The sequence below is a fragment of the Battus philenor genome, unplaced genomic scaffold (genome assembly GCF_028537555.1).
Source record: "Battus philenor isolate CCGP_79_NKW_IND1 unplaced genomic scaffold, ilBatPhil1.0.hap1 SCAF_21, whole genome shotgun sequence".
NCBI lineage: Eukaryota > Metazoa > Arthropoda > Insecta > Lepidoptera > Papilionidae > Battus > Battus philenor.
This window is the reverse complement of record NW_027181684.1, coordinates 1827192-1848271: the sequence shown is the minus strand read 5'-3', so window position 1 is coordinate 1848271 and position 21080 is coordinate 1827192. Positions and strand designations below refer to the sequence as shown.

The 21080-nt window shown below is 33.4% G+C and overlaps 1 protein-coding gene across 3 annotated transcripts; it reads left to right on the top strand.

Annotated features, from left to right (window-relative positions):
* Window positions 1–86: 86 nt before the first annotated feature.
* On the top strand, window positions 87–19619 carry Lon (Lon protease). 3 transcript variants are annotated; one of them, XM_068766383.1, is made up of 15 exons: window positions 87–563; window positions 2545–2806; window positions 3881–4106; window positions 4663–4792; window positions 6305–6445; window positions 7250–7413; window positions 9083–9312; window positions 9989–10181; window positions 10852–11039; window positions 11615–11790; window positions 12040–12205; window positions 12300–12486; window positions 13217–13406; window positions 13802–13945; window positions 19534–19619. In XM_068766383.1, exons 1-15 carry the CDS (start codon window positions 171–173, stop codon window positions 19567–19569), a joined length of 2826 nt encoding a protein of 941 aa, XP_068622484.1. In that variant the 5' UTR covers window positions 87–170; the 3' UTR covers window positions 19570–19619. The 3 variants fall into 3 exon arrangements, with proteins under 3 accessions (XP_068622484.1, XP_068622483.1, XP_068622482.1); XM_068766382.1 differs by having other exon boundaries at window positions 3875–4106; XM_068766381.1 differs by having other exon boundaries at window positions 3821–4106.
* The last annotated feature ends 1461 nt before the right edge of the window (window positions 19620–21080 follow it).

Sequence of the window (21080 nt, the reverse complement as noted above, 5' to 3'; positions counted from 1 at the left end):
GAGCATAATATCCGTTTATCATGTTCCGTTTTTGAACGCTTTTTTGAATGTCAAACTTTCATTCATTATCTGAAGAATCTGGAAATATAACCTTTTTGTTCCTAGTAAATAACTATTTATAAATGGTTATATTAAAATAATTAACATAGCATTAGTAAACTGAATTAAATATGCACACTGTAAACATATTACGCAACGGCGTCTTGTTAAACCCAAAACTTAAGTCTAGTCCGGGGCGATTAGTTCGGAACTTTAGCAGAGTTGCATCATATAATAAAAAATTTCAGAGTTCTCGTAACTATAGTAGCTTAAACTTTTATAACCGAGTGTCTAGTTATGGTGGCAGTTTTCAATTTTTATCTAGACAAGTTGCTAACGCCAGATTTTATTCGAGTGAAAATAAAAATGATCCACCAGAAGACGACCCGGGAGTAAAGGATGAGACTCCGTTGTTTAGCAGCCATTTACCGGCTACAGTGGCTGTCCCTGAAGTTTGGCCGCAAGTTCCTGTGATTGCTATTAACAGAAATCCGGTATTTCCAAGATTCATCAAACTGATTGAGGTTAGTTTTTATATTTACTATAGTTTTTGTATAATAAATCATTACATTTTGTGACATAACGGCTCTTTTTGTAATAATATTTTTATTGCATAAAACACACAAAAGACATCGAATTATAAAAATAAAACAAATGAAAGTATAGAATAAATAACTAAACTAGATTAAGTGTTTCTAATTATGTTAACAATATAGATAAAAACAAATTGCCATTAGTATAGGAAATGTAAGTTTATTCCTGAGCAGTAAGGTGTAATATGCTATGGTAACAAACCTGTTAAGAATTATACATTGTCCTTGGCACAACATTAAAAAGAAAACAGTTATTTAACAGAGTAATATCTTTAAATTTGTATTATATTTAAGATATGTTACTTCGTTTGTTTACTCAATAATAAGTGTGAAGTCATATGTGTAGTGTTATAAAATATTTTGTATGTATATTAAATTGTGTTTAATGGACTGTATTTGGAACATGTTTAATAATGTGATGCTTAGGATTTTCGCACTAGAGAGGTACCTTTTTTTTCTATTGCCATCCGGATATCATTTTGCACTATTGAAAGTTTGAACTTGTACTGCCTAAAACCTTATGGTCTTATTTAAACTTGTATTGTTAAAACTGTGCAAATGAAAAATGCAAATAAAAAAGATGCCTTTTCACGCTTTGAATTATTTCAATGCTTGTTTATTGCTTTATTCTCGGTCGGTGATGATGCTATTAGCCTGGTGGCTTTTATTGTAGCTTTATCAATTGACACACCCTTCTACTCTGTGAACTTAAAATTTCAAAAGCAGTGGTTTTATTATATTTACATCTTAATGTGTTTATGTTGTAAATATTGTAGTAATTTAAAAATATATAGGCACATAGACTATTCTATACATACTATTAACTATTCTATATATATATATATATATATATATATATATATATAGAATAGTTAATAGTATGTTTAGAATAGTCTATGTGCCTATTATATATATATATATATATATATATTACTACATATTTATATTTATGGAATAACAATTTTTATAACTTGGTATGAAATATAAGGGTTAATTATTCATCTATTTTACTTGAAAGTATCTGAAGAACATATACCTCTAATAATAACATGGAAAGTACAATAATAAGGGTCTTATCAATTGAAGCAATTTGTTACAGGCAACCTTAGTATATTGTCAGTAACTAATTATTATCATACAGAGAAAAAGACAATATACACTGCTTTGGACTGTCAACCAACATAGGGGGTTTAGGGTAGTCTTATTGCTATGCCTCGGTGTTTACCTTCAGACACCTCTCCCTAACTAGTTTAATTTTAAATTACCTAAGTAACGCTTGGAAGTCCATTTCAGAAATGATCTATTTTTTTTTTGTGTTCCTTATTTCATTTGTGATCAGTCCCAGGATTTGTTGAGTGGTTATAGCTTTGGAAGGGGTCTCCCCGATGGGAGACACTCCTAGTTCACCATCAAGCGTCTAGACTCTGGATGTCATGGCGTTTAGGACATTTCCTGTACTGGATGCAAATTAATTCGGAAGCCAAGTCATTTGGGTGTTTGTCTAGCCATTTTTTATAATTAATCGATGACTGCTGGATCTCCACCTTTACTGTTTTGATCTCCAGAGCTTCATGGATTTCAGAGTTAGTGAGGAACCATAGTGCGTTTGTTATGGTGCGCAGTATACCATTTTGCAGCCTTTGTATAATGGTTATGTTGGAGATACAAGCAGAAATGATTTGATATTTGCTTTCAATTGGCCAAAATCTTACAGCAGGTTACAGAGATGTTTCATTGTTATAACTTTGTCTTATATTTTCAAACAATTTTAAATATTGAGCTGACGGTTCTGAGGTACAGTATAGGACACCCACATAGGGTGGTTATACAACCTTGTGAAGTTTGTCACAAGATGCTGTATGGCTTATGTAATAAATGTGGTAATGTATATAAAAATATTTATTTATTTCAGATATCAAATCCAGCGCTTATTGATTTGATAAGGAGAAAAGTAAAACTTAATCAGCCATATGTGGGCATATTTCTACGTAAGAAAGAAGATGAGAAGTCAGATGTTGTATCAAATTTGGACGATGTACACCAAGTGGGTGTGTTTGCACAGATCCATGAAATGCAAGATATGGACTATAAGCTGAGGCTGGTTGTTATGGCACATCGGAGAATTCGTATCACTGGACAGTTCATAGAGGAGGAGATTGAAACAGGACCTGCAGGTAGGTCTAGCATCATACTCTAATTACACTGCCTTCGCAACTTCATGACATAACATATACAGGGACATTAGTTGAAATCTAAATATTCTTTATTTAAATATGCTGTCACAAGCACATGTTAGTATTGCTAGTCTTACATGAAGCCACCACCTGCTCAGAAGGCAGTTCTGCTGAGAAGAGTCAGCTAAAAACTAGACAGTTGCTCTTTTCAAACATAGTTTCATAATAAGTCCATGACAATAATTAGCTTCCCGAGTGAATATAAGTGTAAAAGATTTAAAAATAATTTAATAATCCCAAATCCGAAGGAAAAATTAAAACCACTAAATTATTTTAGCTTAGATAAAAAATTGTTTAGGATTTTAAGTTTATCAATAGCTTGAGCAGATCTTGGTAACTTAACACTCAAGAATACAAGCATAAAATAATAAAGGTAATTGTAAAAGATAAATGCATGCTAATGTTTTAGGAATTGTATTAAGAAAAAGCTTCACAATATGTACTAATCCGAATCATCCGAAAAAAAAATTTTAATTTGTATTATCATATATTAATTATTATTTATTATCTGTCCTACATATATTGTACTGTCAGATGTTGCAGTATTACCTGCCACATTCCAATTTTAAAAAATCTAACATATTTCAGATATAAAGTTTGAAATAAGTATGAAGCAAATATTATTTTTAATTAACATAAATTTTGTGGCTCTGTAGAATAAATATCACATAGCATATTTTTCTTAGTCATGTTTTGGTGAAATTTCATGTTGCCGGCAATACTTAATATTAAAAAATGATATTGATTGAAATCAGACATTGTCAAATTTTCAAATATTAGGTGGACTGTTGAAGATTGTTGATTCTATGGGAAGGAAGTGGATAGTTATTGAGGCCATGATTGTTCCACAGGTCATGTAACACCTTGTATATAAAGGGTGATATAAAAATACTTGTTAATGCTATTATCATCATAAACACAGCTTCACTTCTGAAATGATTGTTATCATTTCAGAAATGAAGCTTAAATTTCCTGTATTTGATGTGGAAATTGATGTTACCCGCGAAGAAACAGACGCCGAGCGCAGGCGCCGGAAGTACAGAAACAACAGGCGGCAGAAGAACGAGCCAGAGGGTGAAGAGAAAGTGGAGAAGAAGAAACCGATCCTCGACCAAGTGCTGATGGTGAAGGTGGAGAATGTGATGCATGATAAGTTCCAGCAGAACGAAGAAGTTAAGGCGCTAACGCAGGAAGTTATTAAAACTATTCGGGATATAATTAACATGAATCCATTGTACAGGTAATTAAAGTGAATTTTATTTTTATAATAACTTTTTCATAGTCATCATTCAAGCCGGAAAACATACCTGGACATAGCCCACCGCTAGAAACTTAGCGAAAGCACCTCCGCAAGCCTTGACGGCCGACTGACTAAACGGAGTGGCCAATTCTCCCCTTCCCCCTTGCCTCATACCTAAGGCGCGGTATAGCGGTTTCGGTAGCACTATAGTACAACAGTATTATCTAATTAAAAAAAAAACTTTAGTGATATTATGTAAATTACATTGGCAAAAGGCATGAGCGTATATCGCAGTGTTTTCCAAAAGGATGGCCACGTTCCACATGGGGGCAATTTGATTGTTAAGAGGGGCAATTCCAAGGTGGGCTCGACACGATTATAACTTGGGGGGGGGGGGGGGGGCGCAAGAAGTTATAAAGGCTAAGGTATGACACATAAGAGGTTCAAAAATACTAGCATAAAGAGTCATCACCATTATTTCAGCAATATATCCACTGTTGAACATAGGACGATCTTAATATGATGTCTGTTATCTAAAATATAATCTTCCACACAGGGAGTCATTACACCATATGCTGGCGCAAGGTCAGCGTGTTGTTGACAACCCTGTTTACCTGAGCGACCTTGGCGCAGCCCTGACCGGGGCGGAGCCCGCTGAGCTCCAGGCTGTGCTTGACGAAACTGACGTAAGTTTTTATCACAAGTTTCTAAATCAAAGCTGATAGTGATCAATTGATTTTCATGATTTAAATTAGTTTTAAAATACATAAGGATTTTGAGATTCAAAATTGAGTGTGGTGTTTATCAAATTTTGAGACTAAAAATTTGTGCAAAAAATCTACTTTAACTATATTTTGTAAGAACAATTTGAATGAAGATTATACAGAGCCATGGTGAGGAATATGCTCGGAATTTATCAATGAGATTGAACTAGAAACAAGGGACTCCATAGACAAATGAACCAGGCAGAACAGCCGGTTGGGGCTTATGGTTCTGGAGTAGAGACCAGGGACCTGGAGAGAGAGACGGTCAACCAAAAGATGGACACACAACCTTTTTATTCATTACTTAAAAACTCTTTACATTTTCGTATAAAAGTGAACCTAAGCAGAAGCATTCTCTGTCCATTAACCGTTTGGGTGGTTCACAGATAAATCAATAAAGGCAGGTGAAACTATTTAATATTAAAAATACTTGAAATAGAATAAAAATGTAAAATCAAATTGAGAAGAAAGAGAATCACTTAAAAACATGTTTAAATATGCTAATGGATACTACATAATATAATTATATATATATATATATATATATATATATATATATATATATATATATAAATAAACACACATACATATATATATGTATATATATATATATGTTTATATAAATATATATGTATAAATATATGTATATATATATACGTATCTATATATATATACCATATGCACATATATATATGTGGTAGAAAAATGGCAACCTAAAAGGATGTAAGGATTGACATTAACAGGGGACTATCAGATTTGCGACGTACGACGAATTTACAAGTGCTATGTTTAATTAAAATATTTTTACTGCTACATTCCCATACATCCATATAAATATTTGAAAAAATAGATGAAAATTTTTATTCAATATATATTGTATTTAATAATTATATATTATATTGTATTTATTATACATGTTTAAAAATCTACATATACTATTTATATAAATATAAAAAATAGTTAGTCGCTTAGTCCAAACTACGCTTCCAAATCGATGAAATCACTGTTCAAATAACTTATTAAATAGTCACTTTGTATCACTGATCGGAGATTTTAATCTTGTAACTCAAAAAACAACACTGAACTGTCGACATGGGGAGTACATCTATTTATATTACGAAGAAGTACACAAAAATCTATAAATAACTTCAATGTCACGCGTTTTTTCCGGCACTTCTTCATTCTAGGGTTCCGTGTATATTGTTTAGATGGTTCTGCAACTCCTGCTTTGTAACGGTATTTTGATACATATTAAATTAAATTTTTTAAAATATAATTGTATATTATTTTTACATCTGGATATTTTCTGTAATGATATATATAAACTTTAAATAAGGTATTTCTTAACATTTACCTTTTAACCTTTTAAGTTTTTGTATCATATTATATGTTAAGAGTTTTTTTTTTACATTGTCGTATATAATTATGTTTCAGATTCCAAAACGACTGCTGATGTCATTGTCGCTACTCAAGAAGGAGTACGAGCTATCGAAGCTGCAGCAGAAGATTGGCAAGGAAGTGGAGGAGAAAGTGAAGCAGCAGCATCGGAAGTATATTCTTCATGAACAGCTTAAAGTAAGATATTCATGTTAAGCGACTAAATTAATACTGATATTATAATAAATACTATGATTACATACTTTCAAACAGTGATCCTTTATTTTTAATAGTTTTTAATAACACAGTTAAATTACAATTGGTCAAAAATTTGAGACTAAATAGGTTACATTTTTTTTAAAGATGGCGGCATCGTACTTGTCAGGCAACTGACATGTCAGTTTTGGCGGGATAATACCTATAGTAAATTTAGTGCTTTCTTTTTTAAAATCGAATGTTGCCATGAAACAGTTGAAATGTCTATTAATATTATAGAATAACAGATATAATAGATAAAGATTTTTTTTATTACGATATGTAATGCGCAATTCCAATAGTGTTTTTATTTAGAAATTTCTGCACATTTGTTTTTTTTTTCACAAAATGCTCTTTTAAAAAGTATTGAGAATGTTATAAAAAAATAAATAAAATTTCAAGTCTTACTTAAATTATAGTGTTTCCGAGGGAAATGAGTATTCATTTTTATGTTATATCATTAAAAAAATCAATATAAAATATGCCATCTTTAACACAGAGGTTTTGACTTTTGCTGACATCACTAAAATAATTTTGGTGATTACCAGAAAGTTTTGGAAAATCACCCTATATTCGACTAACAATGTGACTAGATCTTGAGGGATCCAAGTGCTCAAAGACAAGACTATACATATTCAAGTCAAGACTACAAAAATTTGTCTATCTATCATGCGATTTTACAATCCAGTCACACAAATACATAATTTCTGTTATGAACTACATCTAATCAGATTTATAATTTTATAGGTGATCAAGAAGGAGTTGGGCCTGGAGAAGGACGACAAAGATGCGATAGGTGACAAGTTCCGAGAGCGCCTCGCTGACAAGCAGGTGCCCCAGGCTGTGCAGACCGTCATCGATGAGGAACTCAACAAGCTGAACTTCCTGGAGAGCCACAGTTCCGAGTTCAAGTGAGTTTGCATAACTGTTTAATATTAATATATCACCATCATCATTATAAAACTATTGACATCCACTTTAAAAAGTTTTCATCACCCAAAGATGATCACTTGCTCATGTCTACCTCATAGGTTGTCTTTCCACGCCGCGTCTACCAGCTTGTGGACACCACCCGAGAACCTTTCGGCTCCGCCCATTTCCAATTCAGACGAGAAATAAGTCAAGTTACGTTGGAGACTGGTTCTTCTGTCAATGTCATTATTTAGATCTCACAGCGAAGTTCTAAGCAGAGCCCTCCCTAGGGTCTCTGGGTGATCTTGCGCCTTATAAGGTCCACCGTAAACTCGTCACGTATTTATATATCATCACTGACAACACATTAGTCAAAGTCCTTCGTCGTCAGGTATTGCTGAATTTTGGACGAGATGATCCAGAAGTTCCTATGACAAGAGCTGTCCAAAATTACTGAGAGATATTAATATTTAGGCCGAATACAAATATTTATTTCCATGATCTTCATATCCTGTCTTGCAAGTTTTAAAACTAGTGTGTAATAAATCATGAAACATGTTACCTAACAGATATTGTGCCAGTTTAAAAAATGTGAATTATTATGTAGGTTATTTATCGAATAATATAATTAATATATTTATTTTACATTTAATAAGTAAACTATGTGATCATTTTAAAAAGCGTTATATTTTTTTAATATTTAATCCTTTAACTGTTTAATTTTGTTTCGAAAAACTGACAGACGAGTATACTCGACATTAAGAGTAAAATGTTTCTGCCTATAAGTGTAGGCGATTATATTTAAAAATCAAACGTTGCGTGTTATTTTTGTTGCAAAATATATAATTTATCCTTTTTAACAATTAAAATTTATTTCATTGATACAAAAAATCATATAAAGATAAAATTATGGTGTTATAGGAAAATAATCAGAAGCAATAAAAAACTTCTTGCTCTGATCTGCTCTCTTGAAATTCATTCCTGAGGTCTTTAACAAGATTACTGCTTTCTGTATCTTCGTCACTGCTACTTGCTGCTTCATCACTGCTCTCATCAGAAGATGACAAAATTATCATTGTTTTGCGTTTCTTTGTGTTCAAACACATCTCCATCAATATCATAATAATGGTAGAGATACTTGAAATTATGTATTTCACAATTTTATTCCTTAATGGAATAAAAATAAGTACTTCTATCTTTCCTTCTATTATTGTACGGCACAATCAACTAAGAAATGCGTACATGGTGGTACGTCTTAATTAAAAAAAAAATTGACGAAACTTCCCTAGAATTTGTTATTTCTGCCTAATACAAGCTATTGCGAATAAAAATAAATAGGGTTGCCAGATTAACGAATATTCTGAAATGTATATTTCCCAAAAGATCTTCATTTGCCCTTTTTCAGGGAGCAAAAACTACAATTGATTTGTTTAATAATGATACGAATGCGTTTTTTTGTTATCCTTGCGACGAGTATACTCGACACTGTGCAAAAAAATTAGTTTCGCTCTGACGAGTATACTCGTCATAAACAGTTAAAGGGTTAAGTAAAAGTGGGATAAGTTACTCCTTATTACATCAGCTACCTGCCAGTATAAGTTGTAAGTAGGTTTAGTGCTATCTGCATCCAGTCACTACCTCCTTTTATATGTCTATTTAATTTTTCAGTGTAACCCGTTGCTACTTAGACTGGTTGACATCATTACCATGGGGTGTGACATCAGAAGAGAATTTGAAGTTGGATGACGCTCAGGTGATACTAGATGAGGACCACTACGGCATGGAGGACATTAAGAAGAGAATCCTGGAGTTCATTGCGGTTTCACAGCTTAAAGGGACAACACAGGGCAAGATTCTGTGCTTCCATGGACCACCGGGAGTCGGGAAGACCAGTATCGGTGAGTTGGTTTCTCAAGTTTCAGAGCATCAGAGCCTGGATCATTGGTGAAAACTTGCCAGTTTATTGGTGTTCCACCTACAACATTTTGAAGAGTTCGTCAGAGTTACATCAATTGATTCCCCCATCTTCTTTCTTCTATCAGACAACAAGTCATACGGATTTATTATATCCATACATAGTGGAAATCTCTTAAATCAGCACTAAGCCTTTTGATAATACTTCTATAGTGCCAACAGCCAAGGTATGGAACAACCCACCGGAGTCGTTGTTTCCAGCTGACTATAACCTGGAAGTCTTCAAGTGACTAGGTTTCTTCTAGGCAAGCATATAGCATCTCAACCTCCTGATCATTTAATGATGTTAAGGATTCATTTATATAGGGTAGTTACATTTTTAAGTGTTATACTGTGGAGGTGGAGGTGTGTGACCATGTGCATGTGATTGTTCCTTCTTTGATGGTGATGAAAATGTGATCCAGGTGTGATCGAGGTGGTGTATATACATATATACAGACACTATTTACTATTTCGATCCAAACGCAATAGCAGCGACTGCATCACTAATGTCTTCCAAATTCAAGTTGGTGTTCGAATTTAATTTAGAACTTTTAAGAATAATTTAACAGTTATAAGTATTGTGGCCAGTATTGCAAGTTTATTAAAATTTAATTTCAGCTCGATCCATCGCCAGAGCGCTGAACCGTCAGTACTTCAGGTTCTCAGTGGGGGGTATGACTGACGTGGCCGAGATCAAGGGTCACAGACGGACATACGTGGGCGCGATGCCGGGCAAGCTGGTGCAGTGCCTGAAGAAGACCAATACGGAGAACCCATTGGTTCTCATCGACGAGGTCGACAAGATTGGCAAGTACGTGCAATCATTAATGTAATATCCACGACGTTGAATTGAGTTAAATGTATTAAGTACTTCTTTGTCCGATTACTGTATAATCGCCTTAGTAGAGTAAAACCTCTACATTATAATACGAGGTTTGTATGCAAAGGAATACTGAAAGAACTTCTTGGTACTTTAGATAACGAAAAAAAAAAATTATGTATATATATATATGTATATATATATATTGTGTGTAAAGAAATTACTTCCTTTAATAATTCTATCGCGCTTATTTAACGTCGGTAAAGTAGTGGATTTTATGTAAATAGAGAATAGAGTTTTAAAAGGAATCTATAAATTAAAATGTCGTTTCTCTATTTTCAGAACAACGCATTATTGTTTTTATTTTTGAGCATTTACATACATAGTCGAGAGATATTTTTATTTTTATTGATAATATCATGTCATGAGATTAGTGTTTAGAGCAAGTGATAGCTTGTTCACTGATTAATCAACCGAAAAATGATTTACTATTCAAGTGTGTAAATGCTAATCTAAATAAATATACACCAAAGAAAGATTTCTAATATCTATCTATAGATCTTTTATATATATGGAGGCCTGTGTCCAGCTGTGGATGTGCTTTGGTTAATAATAATGCAATGCTAATCTGCCAATTAGTATATTAGCATGATATATGCAGGGGTGTCCACGGTGACCCAGCGTCTGCGCTGTTGGAGCTGCTGGACCCGGAGCAGAATGCAAACTTCTTGGATCACTATCTGGATGTGCCGGTGGACCTGTCACGTGTGCTGTTCATATGCACTGCCAACGTTGTTGAACACATTCCGGAGCCCCTACGTGATCGTATGGAACTTATCGATATGTCTGGTATGTTTTTTTTATGACATCGTTTTAAAGACCTCCTGTTATTTTTTATTCCTTTCCTTCTTCAATTCTTGACATTTTCTCGCATTCTATAGATTTTTTTATAAAATTCTTCCTTGCGTATACAGTACACGGCGATAAATATTGCACATCGACATTTGGAAAGAGACAATCGGATAATTTCGGCTTCGTAGAGCACTATCTCTGTCCCACACTTCCTATGTGACTTTTGTTTGTCGTATTTCGTGCGACCGAGATAACGCTCTACGAAGAACGAATGAAATTAGCCGATTGTCTCTTTCTAAAGGTTGATGTGCAATATTTATCGCCGGGTACTGTAACATTTTTTGTCGCATGCGCATTTATCAGCGGTCTGGCGGGCGGTGCACTTTATTGCACGACTACTACTGCATTGGCGGAAGTAGCTATATATGAGTCCTTTTCTTACTTACCACACAATGACATAAAAACGTCAATGCAACAACGTCATAATAAGAATTTGTCGAATTAATTGACTTCTGGAAGTGTCACACAAGCCTTTTTGATAGTTCATTCTAAAAAATGTCTCTTGTTATCAGGTTACGTGGCAGAAGAGAAGATGGCAATAGCACAGCAGTACCTAGTGCCGACTGCGCGGAAGAACTGCGGCCTCAGCGACGAGCAGCTGGATCTCCAGCCAGAGGCGCTACATTCTCTCATCAAGTCCTACTGCAGAGAGAGTGGTGTGAGAAATCTGCAGAAACATATAGAAAAGGTAAACAAGAAACATAGGTAGAATGTATAAATAATTCTTTCTTACTAATGTCTTCAGGGTAAGGATAATAATTAGCTTATTAGGTTCAAGGTGTCTAAGACAACAATGGAGAGGACTATCAAGCTTCCAAGAACCAAGTTCACTGACATAGTACGTCCGAAGTGGCAGCGGAACACCAGACGTGATATATGATAGGTTCCTCTGCGGTTCAACTATTTTAATACTTGAAAATAAAACTAATTGTTTCAGATAGCGCGCAAGGTTGCATACAAGATAGTGAAACAGGAGTCGGACAGCGTGGTGGTGACGGATGCCAACCTGTCCGAGCTGGTGGGCAAGCCGACCTTCAAGCACGACCGCATGTACGAGGTCACGCCGCCAGGAGTGGTCATGGGACTCGCCTGGACCGCTATGGGTCAGTTTACTATCCACCAATAATGTGAACTTGCTAATTTATTTATTCTGATTAAGACCAGGGATGGTAATATTATTATATTTAAAATCTCCAGGTGGGAGCACCCTGTACATCGAGACAGCGCTCCGCAATGCGCAGCGTGACGACAAATCTCCGTTCGGTTCCATGGAACTGACCGGCCACCTCGGTGATGTGATGAAGGAGTCTGCCCGGATAGCGTTGACAGTGGCGAGGAACTTCCTCGTCAAGTACCACCCGGATAACACATTCTTGAATACCAGGTGAGAAACTCTTAAGATATGCATATGTATGATGAAGCTCAAAAGTAACCGAGATGTTGAAAGAAATCACTTGAATTCATTAGTGCATATATACAGTCACGCACTCTTTCTCTCTCTCTCTCTTACACACAATCACGCACGTACACATATTCTCTCTCACTCACATAGAGACAGGTGTTCACGCACACTCTTTCACATAAGCTCTGTTACTTCTGTATGGGTCATAAGTTCAATGAAGACTGATGCAAAAATCTACCAGTCATCGTTTCCAGGTAACTACAACTTAGGAGGCTTCAAGACAAGAATACCTTGTCATTACTATATCAGATGACGCAGAGGAAATGCTTTGCCTATAGTTGATAAAAAAAATGATCATACAAATATAGAATTTGAATTTGGAATGCTTTTTATAAAGCATGTGTATGCAGTAATGTCAAAGCACAGTGACATTTGGCGCCATTTGTAAAAATTAAGGCGCGTTCACATTATGACATTACTTTTGCGCCACCTGCTATATTGTGATTAGTTAGGCGTTTTAATTAAATATTTTCTTTATGGTAAGTACAACAGACAGACTGTTATAAGAGTGTTTTTTATATTAAGCACTCAAACTAAACTTAATGTTTTTTTTGTACATTTGTATTTTACCGCTACAATTTAATATTGCATATTTCTGTTAAAACAATAAAAAAAGTTTACGTTTAAAAAGTTTTATGATGGTATTTTACAGCCATTTACACCTGCACGTGCCAGAAGGAGCGACGCCTAAGGATGGTCCATCAGCTGGTTGCACCATCACCACGGCGCTGCTATCGTTAGCGCTGGGCAAATCGGTGCGCCCGCAGTTGGCCATGACTGGGGAGATATCACTCACAGGCAGAATACTACCCGTTGGTGGCATCAAAGAGAAAATTATTGCTGTAAGATTATTTATAATTTTATGTTTTAATCTTACCTTTTACCCACCATAGTGATGTTTTGTATATATTGTTATGTACCGTGGGTTCTGACTACAAATGAAACACCACTGGTTCACAAGGAGTTTTTTATTCACAAATCAGATGGTCACCCTACTTTAACACAAAGTGCACACAAAGTGAAGTCTTCCTTGGTTGTTTCTTCTCTTATCAGGAAGGCTATTGATTCCTCCCTGATTTTTACACCAGACCGGCTCTCGAAGTCGAACCGGAGTCCTCCGAATGCCTATCCATCTGTTGCATAGCCACTACTAGAGAATCTTTCGTCCTATAATATTAAAATAAAATAATTTAATTTCACCATTAATTGTATGTTTAATGTTTGCATGGACGTCCAGGCGAAAAGAGTGGGCGTGACCAGCGTAATACTTCCAGAAGAGAACAGAAGAGACTTCGACGACCTTCCTGCCTTCATCAGGGAGAACATTGAAGTGCACTTCGTCAGTGACTACGAGGAAGTGTTCAAGACTGCCTTCGATCAGGTCTAGACTTGATTCATACTGTATTGTTCTTCGTCATTTGTAGATATAAGATGGCATTGGATACCGAGGTATCAGGAAAACTGACTTTATGAATGGGAAATCTATAACCAGAAATCTTTTCTTATCTGCCGATAGACGTTCACGACAAGTCATATGTCTCCACCAAAGATCGTCATGATGATCCAACGACTTCATATCTTGACTATGTCATCATCGGCTTGTGATCACTCGAGAACCCTTCAGCCTTAACGGACGTAGGTCAAACTAGCGATTCGAGCTAGTTTTGTTCTTGGTTTTCCTACAGATTTTAATTCTGATTCGATCTTGCAGCGTAACAGCATATCTCTCAGAGTGACCTTTTACCAGGAATGCTTTAATAAAGTCATTCATTCTGTCTTTATAATGTTTAAGAAAATAATTTAAATTGGAGATGGTTATATTCTTAAATCTATTGCATACAGGTGAAAGGTATATAGGAGATATCGAACATATATTGAAGAAATTATATTGAAAATTTTGTTTTATGGGTTAAAATGATATAAAATTGATGAACACTATAAGGGATGTGCGAAGAGAATTTGTTATAAATCAAACCAAATTGATAAATAGTTATTGTATGTATTGTATTGTATTTAATTGTAATATAGACATATGTTGACTGTTTTATGATTTTAGTGGATGTAGATGTAGTGTGTATGGTTATGTGTATATTTTTTGATTGGCAACAAAATAAATTTGATTACATTCATAGACCATAACTTATTTTTTTTATCAATTATATATTTTCGTACATTATGTCTGATAAATATATATTAAATGTCACTGCCTTCATGTATGTAATATAAAATCCATTTTTGGTAGTTTTTAACAAGCACTAGAAATGTTCTGGCCAAATTTAAGTTTACCTTTGCGCTGTAGGGTATATGGGCATTTTTATTTCTATGATGGGGAGGTCTAATTTCGTAAAATCGGTTCTTAGTTGAATTGTACTCAGTGAAAAAAATATTCCTACTAACCTACCAATTTCAAGTCTCTAGGGCTTATAGTTCCAGAGATAGCATAATGAGTCAGAACATATGCGGATTCTCCTATATATAGATAAATATCTATAGCATTTATATTAAGTCCTGAAACAAAGATTTCCAAAGTGTATGATATAGACTCATTGAAATTTGAATCGGTTTCTTAAAGGTAGTTATAAACAAAAACTGATTTTGGAGTTATATGAGGTCTAAAATTACCTTACTTAATTAAAAACAAATTCACAAAACAGTAATTAACTGTTTTGTTTTGAGGAATTTTTGTCAAATTTACTCGATCAACTGCATACAGCTTAAATTCATATTTTGTTTCAATCTGAAACAAATGTCGAATTTTAAAATAATTTGTTTATATTAGTCTGTGGTAGTAGTTCGAAAAACATATTTCTCGCACAAAATATTTTGGGAATCCCCTTTATATAGATAAAGGGTTCATACTATATTTAACATCAATTTTTTGCTTTACCATTGTTACAAACACTGCCACAAATAAATCTTTGACATAAAGCAAAACGTGAAAGGAGGAGTATTTCTATTTTTGTGACTAAAATCAAACCTCATTTAGACATCAATTGTCTTGTTTCACTTTGCATTAGAAAAAGGCATTTATATGATATTTTTTTCTTCTTGTATATTACATTTAGTGATTTTATTAAAAAGGAACTTCTTTATTTTTGGCCTGAAAAAGGTGTTTGTCTAGTGCAAAATTTTAACCAAAAAATTGCATTTACCCAAGTCCAACTTTTCAGTTTTAGCAACTTTTTATGTTTTTGTGGAAAAAATAAGCTATTTGGTTCATGTCTACATTTTAGTTTTGTCTAGAAAAAGATATTTGTCTGATACTAACTTTTGACCAAAAATATATATTTGTCTTTTACCGCATTTTCACATTATCAAAAAAAAGTAACATTCTTAATTTAAATACAGAATTCGAATCAGATTTTTTAACTAAAATGTCAAAGCATCATGTTTATTATTACTTAATATTGCATTTTCTTTTATAATATTTTAGGAGATGAATAATTTTGTAGTCTAAAATATCTAGGCAAAGTATCTTTCAAATTTAAAATATCATCATTCAAGCAGACATTTACATGCGCTTTTGAATGTCGATTATTTTAACATTATAAACAGTAAGCTACCCGCTCGAAATGCTGATCTGTTGAGAAGAGCCGAAAACTCAAAAGTTGTTCTTTTAAATGAAATTAAACAATTTTTGATATATACATTATAATATCAAGCATGTAAATAAGTCAACAAAGTTCCACACATTTCGATCAACTAATAACTTGAATGCTATAATAGGATTTATTTAATAATATACTTTTAATTTTATATTTAAAACTAAAAAAAGGAAGGTCTAAGATATCTTGTGGAACTTTATTATACATGCGTAAAAATTTATGAACACGAAATCTAAGGCTAATTATTTTTATTTCTTATATTTATCAGGTGTCTGTCACAATTTTTCACCTAAGATTTTAAATAATGGCCCATACATACGTTATTTAAAAAAGTTTCAATTTTAAATATTCATACAATATTTAAATATCATCACAAATTTATTTCACTATGTATTTATATATATTTATTTATGAAGATATATATGGTAGTCTATCATTGATATATTTGAAATGAAAGATATATGTAATTTAGATTTGTGGTGCATGTTGTTATAAATAAAGAATATATTTTAAATGTAGTTATTTTATATACTTTTATATACCCATAATCCCTAAATGTAGAAAATAAAAAAAGATATAAACTCATTGTAAGACTTCGGATGCATATTTAATTATAATTTCAGCTGTAATATTTCCCACAGTTGGACATAGGCCTCCATAACAAGTTGGAATTGGCATATATGGAGCGTCTTGAAATTGCATGATTACCAAAAGATATATTTTTTTTAGAAATTATGGAGACAGCTTTAGTTAGATCACCTTGATTCTTCTCTCATTCATACAACAGATTTATACAAATGATTAGACTAGGGATCGCTGATTTTCTAGATACAATGTTAAATAGTTCAAACTGTGCATTAATTATTAAGTATTGCAACATCTCAAACAAGTTTCTAGAGGATGGGCAGTTTTGTTCTCTGCATACCATAATACCACACTGCGATCAACCTGTTTACCAACAGTGGGAATTATAGTATATTCCCCAATAGATATCTTTGAGGAAGGCCTATGCCTAGCAGAGGGCCCCCATGGATTGAAACGAAGAGGATGAGAGAGATTTAGTGATCAAGAATGAAAAAAATGAAAAAAAGTGAGAAGAATGCAAGAAGGATCTAATTTGATATCACCGCTATAATGAAATTCACAACAAACTTAAGTTAACTTGGTGATCACTTAATGTATTTAACAATTCATCCCTTATATTAATAACTTAGAGAGTCTAACTTAGAAAAACTAACAAGGCTATTGAATTTTTTACTTAAATTTATGACAATGCGTAGACCTTATAATGGTAGTCCCAGGGTTTACTGTTTCTAACTGATCCTATTGGAAATTTATATTGAAGTCCTATCTCCAGCAGTGGACGTTATATGGAAATGATGATGATAGTATAACATATATAAAAATATAAGTTATTTATAAACTAGTAAATACACCAATACCTCGCTTTGCGTTTTTATTTTTCGAAGTTGCTTCGCTGCTTAATTAGTACTAATTTTCACTGTGCGTCGTTAGTTTTTGGGGTTGCGTTGTTTTGGGTTCGAGTCTTTAATCTTTTTTTTTATGAAATTTTCTTTTTTTTTCAAATGATGGCAACACTTGTTTCAAATTGCGCCATGCCATCAAAACTTGGGGATTCCCTTTTTAATTAAAAATCGACGCAATTTCAATACAGTTTTATTTTCACTTTGTTTTGCTAATTTTGGAGTTCAGTTTCAATTACGTAGTGTGTTGTGCTTTTTTTTAAAAAGAGAATAATAAATTTATTTAAATTCTTACGTGTTGTTTCTGGTTACAAAAAAGGTATATATTTTTTCAATTTATTTATTGACAGAGTTATATTACTTTTGTTTTTTAAATGTTTGCTTTGTTCAATTTTCATTTTTAAAAAGTAGTATTTTCGTAACCCTGGAACCCATCTTCGATCTTTACATGGTTTGCTATAGAAAATTATATATAAATTATATAATAATTCACTTTGCGGCGTTTAAATTACGTCGTGTTTTTTTTTGGAACTTAACCACGACGCAAAGTGAGATATTGGTGTAGAATTAATATTCTAGTCTCTATTGAAAAGCAGAGTTTGGTAAGTATAAAAGCCGTTTCCATATTATACCAACACATATCTGTTGTTGTGTCATTTTACATATTCAATATTTTATAAGTATTTTTCTTTTATAACTGATTAGTTATAAGTGTTAAAACCTTTTAAGGTATTAATATATTATAAACAAGCTTTTACACCTATTTACAATCATCCTGTATAAAGCGATCACTATGAAATATGGTACCTTTATATATTTTTTTCAATTGGCATGTGATAGGATAATAACTTACATGAGTATAAAGTCATCAAGGACAGATAGGAAACAATAATTAATTTTGAATATTAGAAAGGGACCAATATATAGCTACTTCCGCCAATGCAGTAGTGGTCGTGCAACGTGCATTGGCGGAAGTAGCTATATATTGGTCCTTTTCTAACTTAGGATGGATTTCCGCAAAATAACGCCTGAATCCATTAGAAATTTTGAATATGTTATTCATTTTTGAAATTATTTATTTTTGTATACTATACATTGTCAGCAAATGAACTATATATCCACCTCCTTAAAGATTTTATATCTGTAATCAATCAGTAATTATATTAATGTTTCCAAAACAGACAAATTAAGAGCCGTGATGGAAGCCATCTTTCCTATACAAATAGAATGGGACGATTTACATTTTAAGAATCAACAGTTTTATATAATTTTTTAACGTAAATAAGAAACTTAAATTATATGATTTTTTTTTATTATAATTATTTACAAAATTGATAATTCTGTTTTTCATTTATGGCATATTAAATTGTTGTTAGATGGGGGTACCTTTATTTGAATGCATATTTACCTAAAGCATACGCGATGGCTTATTATGGAAAAGGCTTTTGTGTACAATAAATCAAGAAGAATAAAAATATAGAATTACGTTTGGTGTTTATAGCTGGACATAGGCCTCCGACTTAGATTTCCAATAGGACCCTGCAGAAGTATAAGGTCCAAGCGTGTTTGTTTTGAGCATTATGGAGCTTTCAACTGTTAATTTTGTGTTCGCAATTATGGAATACATTTTTGTGTTGAAATTAGGGGCGTATTTATACACTGTGAAAGTAATAGTTTTAACAAATGTGTTGAAGAGCATTTTAGGATGGATATATACTTGTGAGAGAAAGGATAAACTATTTTAGTAGCACATTGAAGTCGCTTCCATAGTTACTTAGCCCTAAATATCTTTAGGTAAATATGCATATGATTTTCCCCTTTGGTGATAACAGTTTCCTATTATATGCTGTTATAATTTTAATTAATAATCTGTCCCAAAGGAATCGTTCGAGGAATTTGAGGAAAAGGAGAACTAGTATGTAAAGACAGTCACCGACGGCATATTACGTAAGATTCGTCCAAAACACAGCACAAGTTAATGTTTGTTCATAATAAAAGTTACTTGTTAATAAATGCTGTTTTATTTGAAAGAAAAAAATATTCACAATATTTCTCTTTTTTTATCGATTTGACCACCAAGCCAACCTGATGGAAAGCGTGTATGTGGACAAAGATAAAGCATGCAGACTTAGTAGGTACGTCACGGAATTACGGAAGAGACCTGGGTTGTAATTCTTGGGAAATAAGGAAGCAGGCGTTCTATACTCAGGTTGTGAAGATCAGAAAGGTTTAGTCGAAACACTTGGAAACCCAAGGAATCTCCACAGTGTAAGGTTGGTATTGAGTTAATATTCTACTAGTACTCTAGAGAAACAGGGATGAATCCTGAAAAAACATTGACAATCTCGCTACTCGGAGGTGGTATGGCTGAGAAATTTTTGTATATAGTTTTTTGCTTTTTATCTCGTCAAGGTATTTTACAGTACCCGGCGATACATATTGCACATTGTAAAGCATCCGTCTTGTTAGAGTACATTGACATATTTACTGCATAAGTTTAACATTATTATAAACTATATTCGGAAATGACTGCAGTTTCCTCTGATTCGAAAATTTAAAAACCATAATTCAGTCAAGCAGTACCCGGCGATAAATATTGCACATCGACCTTTGGAGAATCAATCGGCTAATTTCGGCTTCGTAGAGCACTGTCTCTGTCCCACACTACCTGTGTGACGTTTTGTCAGTCGTTCTATTTTGTGCGACAGAGATAGTGCTCTACGAAGCCTACGAAATTAGTAGATTGTCTCTTTTCAAAGATCGATGTGCAATATTAATCGTCGGGTACTGTACACTGTTAAAATGGTGTACAAAAACACCTTTTAAAGTGGAAATTATTTAGCTAAGGATAATATTTGAATATAGATTTGTGGGATTGTTCCTATGGTAGGTTTTGTGGTAGTAACAACACGAAGTCCGTAGCAGAAGTGTGTATATTTGCTATTAGATGTTGTGCTGCTAGCCGGTCTAGGCTTTGTACAGCTTCATAGAAATTGAGCCCGTGGAAACAGAGGTCCACGGACTAAAAATTTTACGCTGGGGATCGTACCTCAGTTACGACGAAGTCGTCCACACGCGGAGAACTATAACCGTGTAGGTGTATAGTGTAGTGCAGTGGCGTACCTAGAACTTTTGCCGCCCGGGGCGATCTCCAGTTTGCCGCCCCTTCTATTATATGTCAATCAAATAGTGGTTTTTGCTTTAAAAAAATTTTGATATATCACTTCAAAGTAATCATATAATCTTTTCAAAAGAAATGACATTTATAAACTGACATCAAAAAATTTTAGTTAGGAAAAATTGCCGAACAAAGTCGTAAAGATCCTTTTTCGAATTCAACGAATTTTAATGAATACAATAAAATAAAATTATTATCTTGTTTTTGAATTAGAATCCAAAATTTACACTAAAATGCATTTATATACAC

What these genes read in the sequence shown, in the direction of transcription:
- Lon (XM_068766381.1), top strand. Translation starts at nt 171, where the DNA reads ATGCACACTGTAAACATATTACGCAACGGCGTCTTGTTAAACCCAAAA. An exon ending in GATTCATCAAACTGATTGAG is followed by an intron (nt 564 to 2,544) that starts GTTAGTTTTTAT and finishes TATTTATTTCAG; the next exon opens with ATATCAAATCCAGCGCTTAT. An exon ending in TGCAGAAACATATAGAAAAG is followed by an intron (nt 11,791 to 12,039) that starts GTAAACAAGAAA and finishes TAATTGTTTCAG; the next exon opens with ATAGCGCGCAAGGTTGCATA.